Below are 25,560 nucleotides of genomic sequence, written 5' to 3' on the forward strand. Positions count from 1 at the left end.
CTACTTACAGGTTTAGTTTAGTTCTTCCACCCACCCCACGACCCCGGGCTGGACAGCTCCATTCCCACACAGCTCCAGCTACCCTCAACTCTGTGGTTCCTCCGCACCCAGCCTACATGGTACGGGTTTTCTCCTCCCTCCAGCTGGACCGATGCTCTTGGAGGGAAGGGGACGTAGGAGGCTCAGAGACTGGGGGCAGCAGCCATTGAGCCCCTGACTCACCTTGCCCTCAGCAGGAGCCGCCCCAAGGAGTAGCAGCAACAGCAGCCTAGTCAACGGCATCAGCTGCAGCATCCTCCCGGATGCGCCCCCGGGGCTCATGTTTGCGCCTACTGTACTCGGCGCCCCAGTACCATATATCCTCTTGCCGCTTCTCAGGCTCCGCTCCCCATCCCTTAGCACCCCGCCCTCGGATTTCGTTCAATTTGGGGGATCCTGGGCGGGCAAAGTTAGGCTGATCGCTCAGCTGAGTTTGCAGAGCGGGTACTGAGCACACCTTCTCTCCCTGCGGCACAGACCCAGTCCCGCTGTACAGTCCCCTCCCCACCTCCGCCGCCCCAACCGAGGCCTTGGGCAGCAAGCAGCCTTGGGTGGGAAGAAGAGCCGTACAGGTCCCGCCCTCAACTTATTCTGGAGCTCCCCCCTCCGTGGGCACAGCGCCCGCTCAGGAAGCGAGCTAGGGGTGGGTGGGCAACTGTTGCCCTCCCAGGGGCCAGGAGGAAGCCGAATTCGGGAAAGCAGTAGCAGGCCGGGAAAGTCATGGTCCCCTGGTTCTGAGGAGCCCAAACTCCGAATCTCCCTCCCGCTGGGGTCGAGCAGGGCGGGGATGGGGACTGTTTTAGGGGAGGAGGTGGCGGCAACGGGTGGGGTGGAGGGAGTGGTCATCGGGACCGCGGGTGCATTGGCCGGGGAGAAGCGCCGTTTGCCAGTTGGTGTCCCGCAGGCTCTTTGCTCCGTCGGGGCCTTCTCGTCTTTTTTTTTTTCCCCCCAGCGGCTCCCACCCGGTCCTCCTTATCCCCCCAATCCTGGTGACGGGAGCTGGTCAGGAATGTGTTTTGAGGGGAGCAAGAAATCCACACCCAATTTAGGGGTGAGGTGGGGGTAGGAGATATGCGCAGGACCTCGGAGTCTGTGGCGGCGGTCAGCAGGGCAACTCCAGGAGCAGCGGGCATCAGCTGGAGGTACAGCTCAGAGCTGGGGTTTTCCCAGCCAGAGAAATGCCAGTCCGCTTGGCAGGCTCCAGGGTTTGGGGGCGCTGCAGCGGGGAGGGGGCACCTGTGGAGGAAATGGTGGAAGGGGGAAAGCCATCTAAGGGCGCAGGAGCATTTGGGGTAATGCTAAGGGGAGGGTGGGGGGAGTCAAGACAGAGGCTTTTTCATTCCAGTACCGATCCGCCAGTGGCTTCCACTGGATGCTTTCCCCTGGTTTGAAAGTTGATTTCTTTTGGAGGTAGAGTTACCGATCTGGCAGCGGGATCCGGAGTTGGCTCAGCCTCTGACCTCCTTTTGGCTCACATCCCCTAGAGCCCTGGCACCTGGTGTGAAATGCCAAGAGCAGGAGATAGCTAAGTGGAAACAGAGCTCATCCCTTTCTCTGGGGCTTTGAGGTGGCTTTTCATGCTGAATCTTATCTGCGGAAATGCTGGGTGGAAAACAAAATCTCCCACCTCACTACCGGGTCTCCCTCAAGAGTTGGGCCAAATTGAGGCTTTGGATGCATTTGCACTATCCATTAGGATGTCTGTAACTTTAGGTGGAAACGGTTTGTAGATTATTGTTTCCAGTTGTTGACTTCCACAAGAGTTGAATTTCAACATCAAATCAGAGGTATGTGGCTGGCAATTTACTTTGGGAAAGACATCGTCATTTGCTTTCCATTAGAATCAGGGTATATGATGAAAAAGTATTTTGAAAAATGTGCAGATGCTTTTCAAGAAATTTTTACAAGCGACATATATGGTAACCAGAATATTAGATAATCACCTTAATCCATTCCCCTATTATACTGGATAAGTCAGTCAGTCAACAAGGATTTATTAAGCACTTACAATGTGCAAGACCTGTTTAAACAGGCATTTTACTATGTCATTGGAATTTGGGCTTTTACCAAGTCATTTTTCTAAATTGCTTTTGAAATTTTCTCTGAGCCTGGATCCTGTGAGGTCTAGTTGTGCATCTCTCATCTTATATGCATATTTCAAGTATGTATGCAAGATGGTAGGGATCTTGTCAGTATCATTTATGGAATTAGAGCAAAAGATATATAATATATATTTACATACATATGTCTATTGTAACACAAACTGCTTTATAGGAAATTCAGACACTCTAGGGCTGCTATATAGTGACCACAAAAGTAAGTTGTAGATGTGACTATGTCTAGTTCTAGGGTTTATTTTGGGATACAGTCACCAGTGTGTGACTTTCCCTGCCTTTCCTGTGAGATAGAAGAGCAGGTGCCTTCTTCAAGAAAGTGGATAGTATTCTGATACTCTATATGAACTGACTTTAAAATGGATGGTGATGTTACTTCCGGGGGCAGGATGGGGAAGAAGTACCTTAAATTCCCATGGGATGGATCTTAATTTTATGAATGATGCATTCTGGAGGATTGCCAAATTTAGGTTGAAATTTGACTTTGCCAGAGGCAGTTACTTGGAAGAAACATAATTGACTCTGTGATTATAATTAGAACAGAAGGTAAGAGCTTCTGTTAAGTCATGTTTACTACAAAGAGATCAGAAATTAAAAAGGACTTCAAACTGAAATCAAACATATATAGGATTGAGTGTATTGTAAAAATATGTATAATTGAGATTATACTGGAGGGCAGTATTTTCACTATGTGAATGATGTAGGACAGTGCAGCAATATATCTTTTTTTTTTTTTTTTAACTCTTACCTTCTGTCTTAGAATCAATACTATGTATTGGTCCTAAGCGGTAAGGGCTAGCAATAGGTGTAAAAATGACCTGCCCAGGGTCACACAGCTGGGAAGTGTCTGAAGACAGATTTAATCCCACAGTAAGTCTTGTCTGTCAAGTACAAGTAACTCTATTACTTTGCACTCCTAACTACAATCATCTGTCCCCATCAGCATCTCTCTAATCAAGTCAATTGACTCCTCATACCCTACAAACTGAGAAATTTCTCTCTCTCTCTCTCTCTCTCTCTCTCTCTCTCTCTCTTTCTCTCTCTCTCTCTCTCTCTCTCTCTCTCTCTCTGTGTACACATATGTATATGTATATATATGCTCATGTATATATATACGTATGTGTATACACACACACACCTACACACTTGTACTTTTTTAGTAACAATTCTAATCCAGAAGGGAAAGGGCTAAGCAAACAGGGTTAAGTGACTTGCCCAGGGCCACAAAGCTAGAAAATGTCTGAGGCTAGATTTAAAACTAGGACCTCTCATCTCCAGATCTAATTTTCTATTCCTGGAGCCATCTAGAGCCCCCTAAGGAATATATTATCTATTTTTCCTAACACCCCACAGGTTTTAAGATCATATGGTTCCTCCCTCGACAATTGTTGATTGACAAAAATTTAGATAATTTTATTCTCCCGTTTTGGTTTGGTTGTGCTAGTTTGGGGAAGCAGATAAAGTAGGAGACATAATTTTTAACTTATAGAAAAATATGTCATTTGGATCTGACATGTGGTACAAAGATAACAAGTTGAAAAATGGTCATTTTAAAACAAATAATTATGACAACTTTTTATGCCACATCACATATTGGAATTTCTACCTCTTTTAACAAAATCAAGGTCAAATCTGTTATGGTTTAATGGACTTATCGTAAAGAAATAAAGCTACACAATTTCCCCTTGAAATCCAGTTCCTTGAAATAGTCTAGTAAACTAACATTATTTTTGAAAGCAGTGTTTCATCCATTAAAACATAATTTGGTTTTCCAGCTTTGGAGATTATTCCATTGCACTACTGCTTCACTCACATATATTACTTAGTTGTTTTAGGATGAAATCTAAGATGCAGTAGGAAAAATGACATCATTTAACAGCCTAAGATTAATGACATCACAAACTGCATGTTCTAACCTAGTTAAGACAATTCTGATAGTTGTCATTTTCTCTCCCTTTGTTCATTTGTTCCTTCCTTCCTTCCATTCTTCCTTCCTTCCACCCACCCTTACCTTCTGTCTTAGCATCAATTCTAAGACAAGAGTAACAAGAGCTAAACAGTTGGGGTTAAGTTACTGTATTAAAAAAGAAGGTTAATTTGTACCAGAGGGGTTTAGTTAATTTAGTACTGAGAGGGGGAATGAGAGGAGACCCCTCCTTCTCAAAGCGGGGTTCAGGGGTGACTGCTGATGTTTAGGGTTGGCTCAGAGAGAGGAGAGGGGGTTTGAAGATTTCCCCCCTTCTGCCTTCCCTCCTTAACTAAAGCTGCTCTCCCCAATTAGCTCTTGTCCCTCTTGTCTCCCCTCCAATACTTGAGACCACAGGGTCTCCCTTGATCTGTTCACTCACACTCAGCTTGGGGAACAGATAACTTTTCATGTCAACTCAATCAGGCAATACAAAAGGAATAATGGGCAGGGAAGAATGGGAAAAGGAATGTGGGAAAAGGGGTCCATGTCTATCTAAAGCCTTTCCCCTACCTCCTCAAGTTTGGGGGGAACTCAGGCCTTGGCAGCCTGAACCCCCTGAGAGAAAGTCAGATTGGCTCACCCCTGGGCAACAGGAACTGAGGTAAAGTCTGCTCAGATTTCTCTTCAGAAAGTCTGTTCAATTGGGAAGTGTTGGGGGAAAGATTTCCAGTCACCAGCAGGAAAAATGGGTAACCCTCAGGAGAAAGTCTTTATCCACCTCTCCCGACTGAGATCCTCACTGTTCTCCCCCCAGAGACTTCTCCTCCTCCAGATTTCAAACTCCTGGGGCCCCTCCCCTGTAGAAGTGATCAGTTTCACATACTCTCCAGCCTGGCACTTTTTCTTTAGTGCCAGCCTCTGTCACATTACTTGCCCAGGGTCATACAGATAGGAAGCATCTGAGGCCAGATTTGAACCCATGTCCTCTGGAATTCATGCCTGGTGATGGTTGTATTTTCAAAAAATTCAAATCAATAAGCTAAAATATAGCCCAACTTTAAAATTCTGCTATACATAAGCTGGCGAGGCAGAATAGTTAGTATGGAGGAGTTAGCCTTGGCATCTAAAAGACCTGGTTTCCACTCCTATTTCTTACTTATGCTGGCTGTGTGATGGAGAGCAAATCACTTAACTCCTCAAAGTTTCCTGTACCCAGGAAACTCAGTAAGATTCTAAGTTAAATGTAAGCTGCCAATATGTCTTACTGGAAACCATACTGCATTGAAATTGCACACACATAGGCAACCCCACCCCCTAGTATAAGATGTTTTTTCTCATTCAGAAATATTTCAAGATATCCTAATGCTTCAATGTAATCATTAGGAGCAGTATTAAGCTGTAATGTGTGGGGAATTAAGAGGCCATAGATTTAGGAGATAGAAGAGACCTAGTCCTCATTTCAAATGAAGAATGGAGCTACAGATTAGTAAAGAGACAGAGTCACACAGATGGTAAGGGCTTGAATCCAGATTCCCTGACTCCTCCTCCAGCACCCTTTCCCCTGGATGATACTTTCTCCTAATGCTGATTAACTGAGTGGTTAATGAATGACAATTGAAAGTATCCTTTGCTTTGGATTTTATGTAGAATCCAAGTGTTTAAGGATATCTAAATTTGTCCAGATGTGCTTGTAATTCCACATATAATCAGATTATACATAAATGGGGGTAACATTTAAATTCCCTTAAATTTTATAATTCTGTAGCAAAAATTTAATTTGCTTTCCCTGTTTTTAGTATTTAACATGATCTATGGCAAAATGGTAGTGTTCAAAGGGATCTTAGATACCATACAGTTATATACCAAAATTTTTACAAATAAAGCCCAGAGTGACCTTGTGACTTGTTCAAGGTCCTACAGTGAATTAGTGGTCAAGCTGGGAGTCAAACTCAGGCTTCCTTGATCCCCATCTGGGCCATTTCCATTTCAACACTTCAGTATTTCGGCAACATGTCATTTCATGTAGATGGTAGGCTCACAATCACTTAGGAACAGGTCTTTGAGTGTTCTTGTGGCTAAAAAAATCATCACTCTGGCCAGTTTGATGATGAGCTTCTCTAAAAACAGCTAGTTTGGTCCTTAGAAGATACATATACAGCCTATCCTTGGTCCTAGAGTCATAAGCTTAACAACCTGGTAAAAATGGTCAAAGTTTTGGTCACTCTGATTACCTCCACAACATGAACAGGCATGAAGAGTAAGGTTTTAATTGGGTGAGGGAGTGGGAGAGAGGAAGAAATTTTCTTAACATTTTATTTCTGCTGTTAACACTAAGTAGAAAAACTACTCATTTCTATTGTTGTATTATGGAAAAGGAAAATAAAAACCTACTTTAAAGTGTGGCATTCTACTTGTTTTATAAAGTCAGCCAGCTTGGTCAATGGACTAATATTTATCTATTATATATCAGGAACTAGGGATAAAAAAATAAAAATGAATTCTTGCCCTCAAGCTTATATTTCTATTGAGGGAACTAACAGGTGCAGATTTAAATACATATGAAATGTATTCAAAGTAAATACCGTGTAAGTTCAGAAGTGAAGGAGAGAATACACTGATGGCTGGGAAGACCAGGAAAGACCTCATGTAGGAGGAACTACCAAGGATTCTATGAGCCAGAAATGAGGAGGGAGTGTATTCCAGGCACAGAGAACAGCCTGTGCCAAAACATGGACACGGATGGAACATCATGTTTAAGGAAAAGCCTGAAGGCCAGTTTGGCTCATCTGGAGTGCATGAAGGGAAATCTGCATATTCTTCCCATATGTGTACTATGAACATTGTACCTTCATTTCATTTTGTTCTGTTAATGGAATACCCACTTCTATGATCTCTGGTATGTATGTTGTAAAGTCTTCTGTAAAAAAAAAAATGTCAGATGCCTGGTAATAGATCATCAGATGTCATGGCTTAGAAGTGCAGTCTTACATGAAAATTGAACCTTATTCCATGTCCCTGCAATAAGCCTGGAAATAGGGCAGAGGCAGCTTGAAGTTGCAGTTTGGGCACACAGTCTTGAAAAGGTTTGCTAATGCTGGCTAGACTCAACAGTCACGGTGATGGTTAAAGGTTTGGTGCAATTTTTCTACTTCAGAAAGATGGATGTTGGACAGTGACTTTTCCAGGAGATTATCTGTAGGGGATCTGCATTTTTTGAGTTGCTTGTTGCAAACATGTAACCAGTCTGTAACCAACCTTACTCTTAGCATGCTTCTAAAGAAAACACCCCAACACACACATAATATCTATTCTGCCTTATTCATTTTACTGTTCATAAGTATCTCTCCTTTTCCTCTTCAGGGCTGCCCTTGAGTTTCATCTTAACCTAGATGAACTGTATCCAAATGTTCCAGGGGAAGTATAGAACTATAGAACTAGGATTTAGTGTTTGTCTTAGACTTTATCTAGCATGACACTCTCTTTTTACAGAGAAGAAAACCAAGATCCAGATCAGGGAAGTGACTTGTGCCAGGACTCATAGTAGCAGAGTAGGGATTCAAAAACCAGACTTTTTTTTTACTATAAAGTGGATACTTTCCCCATGCTGCTTCTAACTGAAGAAAGCCTTTGGATTGTCCTGCTGAAAGTGTAAGAGAGGAGATCATCACATCTGAAGCCCTCACTAGAAACCTCTAGCCACTCAGGGCCATAATTAAGTGAAGACTTTGAGCCAATCTTTCTTGAAATAAATTTCCACTTTCATGGAGTTGAGGACCACCTGCATTTCTACTCCCACAGTTCTTTCTCTTGATGTGCATAACATTCCTTCTCATAAGTCCCTTGGGATTGTCCTGGGTCATTGCAGTGCTATTAGTAGCAAAGTCGATTACATATGATCATCCCACAATGTTCCAGTCTCTGTGTACAATCTTCTCCTGGTTCTGCTCATTTCACTCTACATCAGTTTGTGGAGGTGTTTCCTTCCACATTGTATGGAAATCAAGCAGTTAATTGTTCCATATCACACAGTAGTATTCCATCACCATAAAACACCACAATTTGTTTAGTGATTCCCCAATTGAGGAACACCCTCTCATTTGATCATGGAATGTGTTGATGGATCTTCTAAAAAAAATTAATCAAAATGTTTGCTAAAAACGCTTTGTAATCAGAGTCAAATTCCTTTCAACTCTCAATCTCCTTCTCAACAGGAACTACCAATTAGACAGTTCAAACTGGATATCCCACAAACATTCCACACTCAATATGTCTAAAACAGAACTCTATCTTTTCCCTTCTCCACCTGCACTTCTCTTTCAAACTTCCATGTTACTGGCAAGGGCACCATCATCCTTCTACACACCCAAGTTCACAACCACCTCAGTGACATCCTTGAATCCCAAGTATCCAATCAGTTGACAAAAGTTGCCATTTCTTCCTCCACAGTATCCCTTGAATAGGTCCCTTTACTCTCTAGGGTAGCTAGTGGCACAGTGGAGAAAGCACAGATACTGAAGTTGAAAGACTCCTCTCGCTGAAATTCAGTCCAGCCTCAAACTGATGTATGACTCTGAGCAAGTCCCTTCACCATGTTTATCTCAGTTTCCTCATCTCTAAAATGAGCTGGAGGAAGAAATGACAAACCATTCCAGTATATTTATCAAGAAAACTCAAAATGGTGTTATGAAGAGTTGGACACAACTGAAACGACTGAACTACAAAAATAGCAATATCTCTAGTTGAAGTTTTCCTAACTTTTTGTCTATATAACTTCAAAAGTTTCCCATTTCACCTCCTTGCTTCTAATATTTTCTCCTTTTCCAGTCCAACCTCCACTTAGCTGCCAAAGTAATTTTACTAAAGCACAGTTCTGAACATGTCATGTCATTCCCCTACTCAGAAAACTCCAGTGGTTCCTGATCATCCCTATAAACCCCTGGTGCTTGAAATTTAGATTTCTTCACAGTCTAGTCTCTCCCTATCTTTCCAGTCTTTTTACATATCTCTCAAGACAACTTTGTGGTTAAACCCACATAGAATTCTGGAGTCAGGACAACTGAGTTCAAATCTGCCCTTGGACACTTTCTAGCTTCTTGACCTTGGGCAAGTCACTTAACTCCTATTCATCTCAGTTTCCTTATCTGTAGAATGTTGAAAATAATAGTACCTACATCCCAGAATTTTGTGAGGATAAACTGAGATAGTATTTATAGTATCTAGCACATAGTAGGCTCTTGATAAATGCTTCTTCCCTTCCCATGTACTCTATGGTACAGCCATGCTGGCCCACTTGATATTCTTTTTTCTTTTTTTAAACTCTTACCTTCTGTCTTAGAATAGATACTAAGTACCAGTTCCAAGGCAGAAGAGTGATAATTGGGGGTAAGCATCTTGCCCAGAGCCACACAGCTGGGAGGTGTCTGAGGTCAGATTTGAACCCAGGACCTCCTATCTCCAAACCTGGCTTTCTGTCCATTGAGCCACCTAGCTGCCCCAGGCTTCTTCATATGAGACAATCTATATCCTGTCTTGCGGTCCTGGAACTAATGGCTTGACATTTTCTCCGTCTTTACTTCTTCCTTTGAGGATCTCTGGTTACCTTCAAGGTTCATGTCCTGCATCAGCTTCTACCTGAAGCCTTTTCTGATTCCTCCCATATTATCTGATTTGCTGATTTTCCTTAAAAAAAATATCTCATATTTGTTGTTTATATATTCTGGAAATGTACAGCATGGCATAGGCTTGGATAAAGGAAGACTGTAGGACTGATACTTAGTAGGTGATAAATATATTCATGTTAATTGCTTTATCCTGTTACATTAAAATCCTCATAAAAATTGGGCTAAAATGTTGGCAGCTTGGATCCTGTGAGAAGCCAGATTTAGAGGCAAAAACCAGGACAATGTGACTTTGAAAAGGAGGAAGGGAAATACTTGGGTGGTCAGGAAATAATCAGATTGCCTCCTGAACCGATAAAGCAGCTGACTTGTTGGTGGGCCCAGCCACCCAGATGAAGCAGCCAATTCATACTTCTTGGCCAAGGCTGAGGACAGAACGGCTAACTTGGACAGAGGAGGGTGAAATGGACAGCCATCTGCAAACAGGCATCCAGGCCACTTCTCAGACTTCCTAAGGGAAAGAGATTCCTCTAAAAGGGATTCTAGGATGGTTCTTATCTCAGAAAATTAAAATGAAAGGAACATTTAGTCATTTATTTGGTCTGAAAAATTTCCTCTTGACAGAAGGTTATTGTTGGGGGAAAAATGAGAACTGAAATGGCTCATTAGCTCCATTTAATATTATTTTGGTGGGGAAAGCACCATTTCTAATGGTTAGTGATTTTGCTCCTTTATATTGGTTGCCTCCATGAGAGATACCGACACTCAACCCTTCCCCAACTCAATTATTTCATTCACCCCAGAGATCTAGAAGAACGGTGAACTTATTTAAGGAGCTAGGCAATCAGATATAAAGGAAATGAATCACCTATCAGAATAACAATTAATAACAACAATAATGATATCTATCATTTATTTGCCAATGATTACGTGCCAGGCACTCTGCTAAATGCTTTACAATTATTATCACAGCAATCCTGGGAGGTAGGGGCTATTCCTATCCCCATTTTGCTAATAAGGAAAACTGAGATGAGCAAAAGGTTATAATGATTTGAAATAATAACAACAGCTCACAGTTATGTAGCACTGGGCAGTTTGAAAATTACTTTATAGACATTATCTCATTTGATCCTTACAACTAGAGATGAAAAAGTAAGTTTTAGAGAGGTCAAATGATTCATTTAGGGGCATAAACTACTATACATTTCTAAACGAAGACTTGAACCCATGTGTTCTTGGCCCCAAGACATATTACATTGGCTTGCAGTCCTCTTAGGACATACAAGCCCCTTTTCACACTGATCAGATCTAATCTTTGTATAGCATTTAAAGGCTTGCAAAGTACTTACAAATATAAACTTTTTTGATTCCTGAAATAACCTCATGAAGTAGGTGCTATTATTATTTATATTTTACAGATAAAGAAACTGAGGCTCAGGACCTTGCTTATAACCAATAGATAACATAATAGGAAATATATGAGCTAGAATTTGAACTCAGGTCTTTTAAACTCTAGATCCACAATTCTCGTTTTCTACCAAACTGCTTCAGTACAAAATTAGGGATAGTACTGCCTCAGAGATATTGCAATAAAGTGAATATTTCAAAAAAGCATGTCACATGACATTTTAAATTTCCCAGTGCATATAACATTGTGTTTATATTATATTGTAGTCTATTAAGTGCTCAATAGTATTATACCTAAAAAATGTACAAAACTTAATTTAAAATACTTTCTTGCTAAAAATGCTGTTATCTAAGCCATGATAGATTTGTAATCTTTTTGCCTTGATGTTGATGCCTGCTGATCAATCAAGGTGGTGGTTGCTGAAGGTTGGGTTGACTATGGCAGTTTCTTTTTTATTGAATTTTTTTTCAGTTACATGCAGAAACAATTTTTGATAATTTGTTCCCTGACATTTTGCAATTCAGAGTTCCCCCTCCCTCTCTACTCTCCCTCCCTGAGGCAGTAAATAATCTGATATATGTTATAATAGTGCTTATATGCATTGCATAGCTCCATATTCCCATATGATATAACTGAAGACCCATACTACATATACAATAAAAAACTTATGAAGGAAATAAAGTGGAAGCTGGAATGATTTGAATTACAGTCAGACTCCAACAGTTCCTTTTTTAGCTGTGGATAGTGGGCTCTTTTTTGTGAGTCCCTTGGGGTTGTCTTGGAAACTTGTTTTGCTGATAATAGTTTAGTCATTCACTAAGTTGATCATCATACACTATTTGTTACTATATATATATATATATATATATATACAGTGTTTTCTTGTTTTGCTCACTTAACTTTGCATCAATTCATATAAATTCAGGTTTTTCTGAATTCATCCTGTTTATCACTTCTTATAGCACAATAGTTTTTTATTACAACCATATACTACAAATACAGTTCATTCAGTCATTCTCCAATTAACGGATCTCTCCTCAGTTTCCAATTCTTTGCCACCACAAAAAGATCTACTAAATATATTTTCATCTCTGATGAAAAAGATATTTAATATCCCTGATCTCTTTTGGATACAGACCTGGTAGTGGTATTGATGGATCAAAGGGTATGCATAGTTTTATGGTCCTTTTGCTCTCCAGAATGGTTGTAACAGTTCTACTGTGGCAATTTCTTAAAGTAAAACAACAATGAACTTGGCTTCATCAATTGATTCTTCCTTTCACTTGAACACCTAAATGCCTAATTTCAATAGTGTTGTGTATCAGGGATTGGGAGGTCCAAGGAAGGGGAGAGAGTAGAGGAACTGTCAGAACATACACAACATTTATTAAGTTTTCTGTCTTATATGGGTGTGGTTTGTAGTTCCCCCAAACAATCACAATAATATATGAGATCTTTAATTACAGGTTTCCATAGAAGATATAATAATAATGAAAAGTTTGAAATTTTAGGAGATTTACCAAAATATGACACCAAGATATGATGTGAGCACTTGCTGTTAGAAAAATGGAACCAACCTACTTGCTTGACCCAAGATGGCCACAAATCTTTAATTTGTAAAAAAAGTAATATCTGCTAAGCACAATAAAATGAGGCATGCCTGTATATCTAAGTTGGGTTTGGGGAAAGAGAAAAGGGAGTGAGGGTATCAATTGGAAGAAATATAATTCAGTAGGGTTTAGTGAACCAAGAAGAGGGGAAAGTGGAAAACTGAAGTAAGACATGAAGGATGGGAAGAAGTCATAGGATCATGGGAATTTAATCCAAAGGGGACCTCAGGGTTCTAACTTTTCAGATGATCCTCAGGAAGAGATAATATAAATATAAATATGCACAACTCCTCTTCTATCACCTCTCCAAGGTTCATAGGCCATTTTGAAACTGAATTTTCATATCAGCCATGGACAATATAAAGTAGTGGCTTTATATATTCATATAATGTGCATATACATGCATAAACATGAATATATATGCATATACATATATGTTCAGTTGATTGGAAGATGACTATAGGAGACCAACTTTTAGTAGCCTTCCCTCACTTTCCTTGCTTCATTCATTTAAGATTCCTGAATCTTCCCAAATCCCAGCATGGATGGCAAAAGAAATGATTAGACACTGTGGTTAACTATTAAACACTCCATAGCAATGATGAGGTTCCATTATTTTCAATTCTAGGTAAAAAATAGAACCATGTGTTTATTTTTGTTAAAATAATCACCACCACCACCACCACCATTTTCTCTTTTTGAATATACAATTGTCAACTTTTCTTTTAAGATAATAAACAAAGCTAGAAGTAATTGTTTTTTACCTCCAACACATTAAATGTACATGAAATTATTGATTCCTGCTTGAGATATTATTGGTATAATTCTATTTGAGAAAAAAAAAAGTTTATAGTCAAATGTTTCTGGCTGGAATAAGATCAGTAATCTGTCTGCCTGACCCCAACAGAAGTTTGCCAAACAATTTAATTTCCGGTCAGGTTAGTTTTGAAACTATCTCCTGGAATGTTGTTCTGCTACTTATTTGCAAAACTAGTCTCTTCTCAATACAGCATTGAGTTAGTTTACCAAGATTTTATCCAGAAATTTAAAAATAGCTTGCAACTTCATCACCAACATTTCTTTTCCAGTTTTCAGCTGTTCCCTTGAAAGACAAAGTTTCAAAATATTTCCTTATTTCAGCCATTTGAATTGAAGGATGATATTTTAAATTTAATTTTTACATACTTACACATACATATTCATGTAGATATAAATATACTATATATGAAGTGTTTAAATAATGTTTATATACTTTTCCTTGTTGAATAAAATATGAGGCACCTGAATTAATCTTTGTAGATAAATTATATAATACTCTCTTTTATGTATTCCTCTGTCTATTCAAACTAGCCTTGTTGTACCTTACACATAACAGTGGCTCTTCAACTTCTGTGCCCATGCATAGATTGTGCCCAGTGCCTGGGATGCATTCCCTTCTCATCTTGCTCCCTTAGAATCCCTAGTTTCTTTTAATGCTTAGCTCAAGCACCACCTCCTACTTGAGTTCTTTCCTGATTCTCCTAAATGCTAGTGTCTCCTTCTCCCTCTATTATTTTGTGCTTATTTTATATATACATATTTGCATAGATTATATATTTGTATACATATATATGTGGCAGGTAATGGTGGGATAGCTGGGCATGATGAACTGTTAGTTCTCCCCTGAGAATGGAGCCCTCAGCATGCATAAAATATGCTTCCCTTTCTATTTTGGGGGTGCAGTTTCTCCAATAGCTCATCCACTTTAGAGATGTAGCTTTTCCTTTCCAAGCATCTCTTGGAATACTTTTTGGGGTACTGTTTGCTTTTCAAAGCCACTGTGGCAAAAATGGACATAACCAAGGTCATGGGAAGACAGGGAAAATGTCTATGATTTGGGCTCTTCATTGTCTGCTATTTTTACTAGCTTGTGATTTAGAAGAATGTGAACCCCAAATTCATAGCCAAGATTTGTAATTGGTTAGTACCCCTCTTTTCCACTTTGGCTACTATCCTAACGAGCTTTCAAGCCCTCAGGTTGACTTTGTCTTCCTAGAATAAGCATTTTGTCTTTCCTGTCTCTCTCTTCTCTCTCCTTTTGTCTGCCTGTCTCTTCTCCTTTTCTTTCTCACTCCTCTCCCCCTCCGTCCTTTAGGATGTCTATTATTGCTCTAGGGCTCTACATTCCTGCTATTCTCTGAAAGACTCTTACACTGTATTTCAGCAGGTGCCACTTCTATGCTTCTCCTAATCTCCTGCCTGCAACTACATCTACCTCTCCTCTCTCATCATTTTCTTCAGCTTTCTCAACTCTCAGTTCTCTGGTCTAACTGCTACCAGCAAATCCTTTTCTCCAAAAAGGTGGGAGGGGAAGTTGAGTTTGAGGGTCCAGATCAGTTTACCTGCCATGCAACATCAGGTATAATATTTCCTTTTAAGCCTCTGTATGTAATGTCTTCTGTGAGCTTGATTGAAAGACCTGACATTGTGTCTTGCCCATAGGCAGTAAGCTCCTCAAGGGAAGGGATTGTCAATTTCCTTGTATCTCCAACACCTAGCACGGTGTCCAGCATCTGAAGGACTTTTAGGAAATGCCTCCCGATTGGGGAATTTTAATTAGATTTTCCAAAGGGAAAGAAAATTGTCCCCAGACAACCAGAAAATATAAAAAGCCAGGAGAATTGCACAAAAAATTGACAGACTAAAATATTGGCTTAGCATATATGATGTTTATAGCACTATGTAGCCATGTCCCTTTTTTCCAGAATATATATATAGATGGCTCAGTGGATTGAGAACCAGCTTAGAGATGGGTTCAAATCTGGTCTCAGACACTTCCCAGCTGTGGGACCTTGGGCAAGTCACTTAATGCCCATTGCCTAAACCTTACTGCTCTTCTGCCTTGGAACTGATACTCAGTATTGATTCTGAGACAGAAAGGAAGGGTATCTGTATGTGTGTACACATAGGCATTCATATATAAAAAATATATATGTAAGTACATATATATTAATAAACATATATGTGGATATATGTGTTTATATGAATGGTATCCCTAATTAGTTGTATGACTTCAGAATGTTCTTTTACTCCTCTGGGCCTCAGTTGCTCTACCTATAAGGAAGGAGATTGGACTAGATGATCTCTAAAATTCTTTTGAGTTGTGGTAGTTGGTAGTTGCATGTTAAAAGGATATTAAGGGGCAGCTGGGTGGCTCAATGGATTGAAAGCCAGGTCTAGAGATGGGAGGTCCTGGGTTCAAATCTGGCCTCAGACACTTCCTAACTGTGTGACCCTGGGCAAGTCACTTTGCCTAGTCCTTACTGCTCTTCTGCCTTAGAACCAATACACAGTATTGATTCTGAGAGGGGAAGTAAAAGGTTTTTTTAAAAAATCATTTTTATTTTTATAAAAACCCTCACCTTTCATCTTGGAGTCAATACTGTGTATTAACTCCAAGGCAGAAGAGTGGTAAGGGCCAGGCATTGAGGGTTAAGTGACTTGCCCAGGGTCACACAACTGAGAAGTGTGAGGTCAAATTTGAACCCAGGACCTCCCATCTCTAGGCCTGGCTCTCAATCCACTGAGCCACCCAGCTGCCCAAAATTTTTTTAAAGCAAATTAAGCATATGATTTTCTCCCCAAAATTTTTATTCAATTCAATATTCCACAGAAAAAGAATAAGATATTTCTTTAAAAAGGCCATTTGTTGAATCTCTCCTCAGATGTCTCTTTTGCTCATTATAATATGAATGATGAAATAATGAAAAATCAATAGGCAACGTACTATTTTTACAGGATTTTTTCTTAATATATACAGATTTCAAAAAAGGACTACCTAAAGTTATCACTTAGAGACAAGATTCATGTGGATGGCAAGAGAGAGTGACCCAGAACTTTTCTAGGAAGTGAAGACCTGAATGGGAAGTCATTAGTGCGAATGGCATTGATAAAGTGCTCTTTCAGATGGCTTAAACAGTTTGTGACAAGTCCTTGGTAAGTGACATGGCTGTGCCCACCACCCATTTTCACACACTGCACACGCTGAAACGTGGGCATAGTTTTTAAAGATAACTGCTACTTGCATGCTTGCTGCTTCTGTCAAAATGAATCCTTTAAGTTTAAGGTAACTGAAAGCCCATATGATCGCACAGTGGTGAAATGCTTTATATTCTTTAAATATTTAATTATTAATTTAAATTAAATATTTAAATAATTTTAAAAAATATAAGGTAAGAAGCAATGTGGTCATTACCAGTGAAAATCTAGCAAAAGTCAGGAGACAAAAATGATCAAGGAATGTAATAATGATATTAATTATATGAACACCTGATATCTTTGCATGTATGTGTGTATCCATTTCACATATCAACTTTCCCTAGTACAGGACTGATATATCATGGAATTTAATAAGAATATGGGGGAGATTTTGTAGAAGCTACAGCCAACACGGGGTAGCCAGCAGATGACAGAAAAAGTTTAGCTATTTTTAAAAATTTAACATTGATCTTTATATAACCCATGATCAAAACCTTAACTTATATTTTAAAATAAACTATTAACATGCCATAAAAGAAAAAGAAAAAAATTCAACTTCTTCTCTGGCATGAAGGGAGAGCCAAAATAATACACAGGGATTTTTGAAACCCCTGGGGTGCCGCACACCTAACCCTTGCGATGTGGAAGGGATATCTGCATATATCACACATACACATACATACATGACTCTATACATATATGTGTATAGTATATGTAAATGTGAGTGTATGGTTCTTTAAGCTTTATGAAATGTTTTATAAGTGTTAAAGTTAGAGTTTAAACCACCATTTTCCTTCTAATTCTGACTGCAGAATAATTGGTCTATCTACTCAATCCTTCGCTTTCCTCATAGCCAAAATAGTTTATCTTTCTTTATATTGGTTCAACAAATCTAGCCTAAAAATGTAACCCCAAACCTTTGACCAACAACACAATATATTTTGAAAGTTAAATAATTATTAAAAGTTAAAAATTGATTGTAATTGTGATTTTGTAATTGTGAAAATTGTAATTGTAATTGTGAAAATCACACAATTTTGCTAGAGTGTTAGGAGAGTTCCTTTGAAAGAACTAAATAAACATAACTTAGAAAAGATTTTAAATGTCATCTAGGATCTCCTGCCCAGTTCATAAATCTTCTCCACAAGATGCACACCAAATGATCTCTTCAGTTTTGTTTTATTTTAACACTGCTGGAATTCATTACCTCACAAATCACTTAGTCAATCAACAAATATTCATTCATTTAAGGCAGAAGGATGGTAAGAGTTAGACAATAGAGGTTGTGACTTGCCCAGGGTCACACAGTTAGGAAGTGTCTGAGTTCAGATTGGAACTCAGGACTTCTTGTCTCTAGGCTTGACTCTCAATCCTCTGCATCATCTATTTAGAAACATTTTGGTTTCATTAATATGACATAAGACTAATGAGAAGATGTTTTCTAAATCTGCCTTCGCTTGACTGCATGACTTGGGCAAGTCATTTCCTCTCAGAGATTTCATTTTTTCACCAGTAGATAAGTGCCCTGTTATCTCATGGGTTTTTTTTCTTTTTTTGTGTGAGGATTGAATGAGATAATGTATATAAAAACTAAATGTTATACAAAAGTATGCTCATGCAATAGTTAGCAATGGATAAAAGCAAACAGAGTAGTAATTTACAAATCTGTGTTCCAAGTTCACTCTTAAATATTGAAACATCACATTCTCTGCTCATACCTCCAATGTTTGTGCTTTAATTTGCTGGTAGAGAGAGGACAATGGAAATTTGTCTTTTGTGAATTTTCACGTCTTTCAAATTAACCAGGTGTAAAACTACAATATTTTATAAAATTACAAGCTTTTATAAAGAAGAAAATCCTCCCTATAAAGAATGCATCTAAATAATAAACCATTAACAAAAAAATATGGTCCTCTACTAGATCCCTAGTTTTTCAACATATGAGCCATGATTTTCAGATAGAAGCGCAGGTAAGATTCTCCTTTGATTTTGTATATTTAAATTGAGCTTATCAGCAACTCAGGGATGGAATAGAGTGTGGAGATTGCATTGAGTTGAGAAAGAATGTTTATTTAATACAAAAGACTGTGGAGGAGAGAGAAAAAATGATTGGGCAAAAAAAGAGGGAATCCTTGAATAGGTCACTTAAGAAACCATATTAAAACTTTGGTTTTATAGTCAGATAATATAGTTTCTTTTTCTTTTCTTTTCTTTACTTTTTTCTTTTTCTCTCTGTTTCCCCCCTCCTTCCTTCCTTCCTTCCTTCCTTCCTTCCTTCCTTCCTTCCTTCTTTCCTTCCCTCCTTCCCTCCCTCCCTCCCTACTTCCTTCCTTCCTTCCTTCCTTCCTTCCTTCCTTCCTTCCTTCCTTCCTTCCTTCCTTCCTTCCTTCCTTCCTTCCTTCCTTCCTTCCTTCCTTCTTTCCGTTATCTTCTTTTTTAGTATCAGTTATAAGACAGAAGAGCAACAAGGACTAGGCAGTTGAGGTTAAATAGCTTGCCCAAGGTCACACAACTAGGAAGTGCCTGAGGCCAAATTTGAACCCAAATCCTCTCCTCCTGGCCTGGTTCTCCATCCACTGTGCTACATAGCTGCCCCCTTTCACATAGAGAAAATGTGGTTACAAATCTCAGTTATGCCAATTATTAAGTTTGGGACTTAGGGCAAATTCTGAACTTTTATTATCTCATTTATGAAGTAAAAGGGTTAAACTACCTGAATTCTCAGGGCCCATTCAGCTCTAACTTTATGATCATATAATTCTATACCTCAATTTCTTCATATCTAAAATAGGAATAATACCTAGACTACGTAACTAAAATATTTTTCTCAGAGAAATGATATTTTGGGAGTGAAAGCATTTTGGGAACCAAAAACCTGTATTTAAATGTATAATATTTTGAAATCATTTTATTATTTTATTGCTTATTTATTTTTCATCACTTTTATTTTTAAAAATATCCCTTGTACTCTACTCCTACCCCAGTAAGTCATCCTTTGTAAAAAAAGGTCAAAAAAGAGAAAGACAATAAAAGTTCAGCAAAATCAATCAATATATCACTTAGCTTGATAATATAGGGAATGTATCATATTTGTACAATATCTACCTATACCAAGAGGAAATGGGCAGTTTTTTCTCCACTCTTCTTTGGGACAAAGCTTGATCATTATATTCAGTTTCTAGTTTCTTCTTTTTTTCTTTCTCTTTACTTTGCTTAATCATTATTTTAATTGTTTTCTGGTTTCTGTTGATTTCACTCTGCATCAGTTCATGCAAGTCTCATGCTTCTTTGAAATCTTCAAAGTCATCTTTTCTTATATCATGGTAATATTTTATAACAAAAATATATGATATTCTGCTTTTTATCATGTCAACCTTCTACTCAAAACTTACAGTAATTCCTCATTATCTAATAAACCATCTCATCTTCCCTATTGGATTTCAAGTCTTTTTCTTTCACTATGCTTTTTTCCCTTTCCTGAAATGTCATCCCCTTTCTCTCCTATTTATTCTTTTAAAATCTAGCCTAATCTACCTCCACACCACCCCCTCCACTTCTGTAACAAGCTTTTTCTTGCTACATTAGCTTACATCATCTACCCTTCAGACATATTTAAAGGGCTGACCCATATATCTTAGCACTTAGATAGCTATTGTGTTTCATTAATTCACCAGTTTTTCATGTCTGTTTGTCTGGTTTTCCAAACACAACCATAAGCTCGCTGAGAATAGAGAATGTATCCTTTACTTTCTGTAGGGTCTACAGCACCTAGGAAAATGCTGAACCCATAACAGAAGGAGAAGAAGTCACTGATAGTTGCTTGAAAAGAGGAAATAAGATGGATGGAGGTAGTGAGTGATAGACAACCAACTCTGGGAGTTTTCTCTTTCTTCTACTGTATCTTGATAGTTAGCAATTCATCTATTAGAGATTAGGAAAAGCTCTTATAAATTCACCTCCATTATTCATTTCTATTTTGTTTTTCTCCAGAGTGAACAATTTAAACTAAACTGGATTTTTCTTTTCATCAGGTCGATTGTAATTATTCTCTTTTCTATACAACAAGTTTATGGGGTAAGTACATCAATTGGACATTATTCTCAGACTTTTGATTCTATGCACACATTTTTGTAAATTTCACAAAATAATAAGGAAACCAAATAAAACACAAGTTTACTCCCTTTATCCTCTTTCCATTGTTAAGTAGTGGGGAACACTTTTTACTAAGAATCAAGAGACCTCGGTTCTATTCCCAATCTTCCACCAAATGCTATATGATGTTGAGGAAATTAATATTTCTATATTGGCACTTCTTCACCTGTAAAACGGGAATGGCAATAACTACCTAATCCATCTCACATGGTAATTTTGAATGGCAATTTGATCTAATGCCAAGAAGGTGACAAACTGGATTGTACCTGCAATGGTGTTACTAAAATGAGCTGTATGACCTTGAGTGAGTCACTCCTGAGGATCATTTGATTTAACTGTAAAAAGAGGATGTTCAACCAGATGAAGTCATTGAATTGGACCCAATAGATTATAAATGAAGTTAACAGATGTAAGAGCACTTTGAAATTTCTAAATCATACATATTCACTGTACTATAATTTGCCCATTTTCTTCTTATTCCATTTCCCCCCTTGCTCTCCTTTTCCCTTTTCTCCTTTATCTCATGAATCAAATTCACAAGGCTTCCATTCCCACTGCCTTTGCAACCAATGACTATAACTCCTTGGCCAAAATTTAGTTCCTCCCAGTACCTCTTGACATCCAATAATGTCACAAAATGAGAAGGGAGAAACATGGCACAAAAACCAGATTTTGAGAAAGAACGATACCAATATGGGACAAGTTAGTAAGTAACCTTGGGGATTGAATATAAAGGAAGGTCTAGAATGACTTTTTCTTGGACTTCTAATACAACCAAGGTAACCATAACAATATTTGGTTGTTTTAATGTTGGATCATTTAGCCCTGTCCAATTCCTTGTGATCCCATTTGGGATTTTCTTGGCAGATAATGGAGGGGTTTGTCATTTTTTTCTCCAGCTTATTTTACTCGTGAAGAAACAGAGGCAAACAAGATGAAATGACTTAACCCTATTTGCCTCAGTTTCCTCATCTGTAAAATGAAATGCAGATAGAAATGACAGACCACTCCAGTTCATTGCCAAGAAAATCCCAAGTAGGGCCACAGAGTTAGATGTTACTGAAACAACTGAACAGCAACAACTGATCCTTTAAGTAGCCACTTCCTTGAGATGTAGTAAAAAAAAATGACCACAAATCTTTTGTTGAGAATGGAAGTAGAAAGAAACACACTTACAGTACAATCGAGGTGCGTGTATATCCATTGTCTTCCTAGAGATTTCACTGAACAGTATCCCAACCTCAAATGACCCAGGTGTTCAGGTTACCGACATGCTTGTTTGCAGTCCTGGTTTGGCTGGAAGTATTTGTTTTTTTTTTAACCTTATCATGAGTTTCTACTGGCTTTGAACTCAATGTTTCTGCATTTGAAGATAACAAGTTACTTGGAACTTTCAGGCATTTGTTTGGGGAAATACATTGTTATTTAAATGATCTAAATGTATAAACCTCTTCACTTAGATACTTTGGGCATACAGAGTTTGTTTAAATATGTAGCATTGCCAAATATTATTTAATTTGAGGGTTTTCTACATAATCTTCAAAGACATTTTTCCCATTGAAAGAAGTATGGACAGAGACAATGAAATGGATATATGGCATTGTTTCAGAGCTCATATTGAGCAAATAACAGAAACTAAGGAATGGCATGACTAGAAGGGATTTAGAAGTGATCCATTTAAAATCTTGTGTTCTAATGAGTAAAATGAAGTACAGAGATCATAGGATCATTGTTTTAGAGCTAAGAGGGACCTCAGAGATCACTTAGTTCCATCCCCCACCTCCATTGGTTAATTTTAATGTTTCAAAATGGCACTTACTCTATCTAAGCTTGCTGTTCAACCAATTTTGTAAGAATCTTTTCATAAAAAAATTGAATGAGGATGACAATGAATGGTAAAATGATTGTACAGTTATAAACTGGCAAAATAGATCAGCTGGATGGCTGAGTGGATAGAGAGCCAGGTCTAAAGACAGGAGGTCTGGGGGTTCAAATATGGCCTCAGACACTTCCTATCTGTGTGACCCTGGGCAAGTCACTTAACCCCCATTGACTAGCCCTTACCGCTCTTTGGCCTTGGAACCAAAACTTAGTATCTATTCTAAGACAGAAGTGTCAGAACCTGGGTAACAAATCCAAGCCCTCTGAAGACAAATTCAATGCTCTTTCATACTACCAATGATGTAATTTGCACAAAATCACAATTTAATGTTTGGCAGAATGGAGGCTAGGATTTGTATCTTCTGATTCCTTTTTCTCCTTTCTTGTCCTCCCAATGTAGTGTCCTTTCCACAATATTTAAAAAAATTTCTTTAACCCTTACCTTCCATCTTGGAGTCAATACTGTGTATTGGCTCCAAGGCAGAAGAGTGGTAAGGGCTAGGCAATGGGGGTCAAGTGACTTGCCCAGGGTCACACAGCTGGGAAGTGTCTGAGGCCAGATTTGAACCTAGGACCTCCTGTCTCTAGGCCTGACTCTCAATCCACTGAGCTACCTAGCTGCCCCCTTTTCCACAATATTTTAACAGAGCCTTACGTTTCAAAACAGGAACCTTAAAAAAATTTAAAAAAGAGATCAAGAGATCGTTTTATCCTAATATTTTAATCAAGAATGATCCTGAGACAGAAATGGTTTAGACTCTGAATTCTGTGGTCAGAGGGTTTTCTTTCCATTCTTTTTATTATCTTCACACTCATGATACTTACCCAGTACCTCCCATACCAGGCTTCTGAGATGTATACCTCTTTGAATGTATGCATATTTCCTTTGAGCTACAAGGCAGCTAATTTGTGTATATTCTTTTGGCTTCTTAATGTAAATATGTATTTAGTAAACTGCTTTCCCTGGAGGTGAGCAGGAATGGGTCAAATGGTTTCACTACCGAGGTAAGGAAGAGAAAATGTGTAATGAAAGAAATTGTTGAAAGTTGGAGTATCTTGTAGTTGTGTGTATGTCTGTAGCAGATAGGTTGGTAGGTGGGTGGAAGGGACCTGGGACCAGGAGAGCGCAGAACCCTGGAGAGATCTCACACTGCTCTAGGGGAAATAGTTTAGTTTGATCTCCAGAGTTGTGGCTGGAAAACTAGCCACCAAGCCACCTTGCTTCTTTTAATGCATGCGGATGAGAACTTGCCTATTATGGAGGTGATGCTAAAGAAAATTAGAATAGAAGCCAAACCAGGGGTAAGTTAAGCAGGACAAAACGGAATCCTGGTACTAAAATCTATCTGGAATTTGTCCACCTACCTATGGCTTCCTTGACAGTCCTCTCAGAAAAGCAAATGAAGTCTTGTACTTTTAATGGTTGAAGCTAAGTCTTGTACTCTTAACGGTTGACTGAGCTTGTGATATTCTGTTTACTCACTATGGAAGGGAAGTACTAAGTAGATGTTTAGGACACAGTTGGAGTCCCAAGGTTAGCATCTAAAGAGAAGGATCCTATTTAATTCCTTGGGTGGTAGCAGTAGATGAGACCCGCGATGAAAGCCTAGAACCATTTTTTTGAGCATACTGCCAGTGTTTTTATATCTTACCCTTACAATCTGAAGCTATAGATTTCTCTCTTGACTACATCAAAGCTTTGGTTAGCTGTCCTATGGGAAAGGAGGTGATTAACTTATTCCCACTCCTAATAATTTAAAATGCTATCTCCATGTCTTGTTTTTGCATTTTGACATGGAGCAGGTCTTACACCCAAAGACAGAATTTATAATGTAATAGAAATGAGGCATCAGTGAGAGACAGGAGAGGGAAAGATATCTGTGGCAATGAGGGAACAGGAAGAATTTTCCCCAGGCCTTTCAAACAACAGTATTACTTGTGTGGCTATAGAACTCAATCTACAAGTAGGATGGATCTCAGTTATACTTTTGATGGCCAGGAGCCTATAGCAGCTTTCCCTAGCTGATAATTTCCATCTTATTACAACCTTTCCTTGCCCCAAATTAAATGTCTTAGGTCTCTGCTCACCTCTTCCTATCCTGGATTATTGTACTTGTTCATTCCTCAAGTAACTTTCCTCTCTGGTCTATCCCCCTTCACAACAAAGTCAAAATTATTTTCTCTAGCACAAATTTGAATATTTTGCTTCCCTCCTCAATAAACTCTAAAAGTTCCCAATTGCCTGCTGGATAAAATTCTAACTCCTCTTTTTAGCATTTGAAGTCCTTTATAATTTCACCCCAGACTTATTAAGCATTACCATCTCTTACTTATTCCACACTCCAACCAAAATGGATTACTCACTCTTCTTCGTACATTGCAACTAGATGGCACAGTGGATAGAATAATGATGGAGTTGGGACGACCTGAGTTCAAATATGACCCCAGCATGTACTTGTTGTGTGACACTGGGCAAGTCATTTAACCTCTATTTGTCTTAATTCCCTCATCTATAAACTGGATATAATAATAGCTTTTATCTTCCATAGCTATTGTGAGGATCAAATGATCTAATACCATCCCTCCCACCACTATTACCACCACCACCACCACAACCTCTACTACTACTACTACTACTACTACTACTACTACTACTACTACTACTACTACTACTACTACCACTACTACTACTACTACAACTACAACTACTACTACTACTACCACCACCACCACCACTACTACTACTACTACAACTACAACTACTACTACTACCACCACCACCACTACTACTACTACTATTACTATTACTACT

General features: G+C 38.7%; 2 protein-coding genes across 2 annotated transcripts in view; one reads left to right on the top strand and one right to left on the bottom strand.

The window, feature by feature from the left end:
- The window catches only part of COL4A3 (collagen type IV alpha 3 chain), a 174,583-nt gene extending 174,028 nt beyond the window's left edge, over positions 1-555 (bottom strand). The window contains 1 exon segment of the mRNA XM_056808486.1: positions 223-555. Within this exon segment, the coding sequence (XP_056664464.1) occupies positions 223-321 (99 nt within the window). The 5' untranslated portion in view covers positions 322-555.
- Positions 556-1,110: 555 nt separating this feature from the next.
- COL4A4 (collagen type IV alpha 4 chain) overlaps positions 1,111-25,560 on the top strand; it is a 149,144-nt gene continuing 124,694 nt past the window's right edge. The window contains exons 1-3 of the mRNA XM_056808487.1: positions 1,111-1,331; positions 16,569-16,673; positions 20,747-20,789. Coding sequence (XP_056664465.1) covers positions 1,111-1,331; positions 16,569-16,673; positions 20,747-20,789 — 369 coding nt within the window. The remainder of the gene's footprint in view (positions 1,332-16,568; positions 16,674-20,746; positions 20,790-25,560) is intronic.

This window comes from Monodelphis domestica, chromosome 8 (genome assembly GCF_027887165.1).
Source record: "Monodelphis domestica isolate mMonDom1 chromosome 8, mMonDom1.pri, whole genome shotgun sequence".
NCBI classification, from domain to species: Eukaryota; Metazoa; Chordata; class Mammalia; order Didelphimorphia; family Didelphidae; genus Monodelphis; species Monodelphis domestica.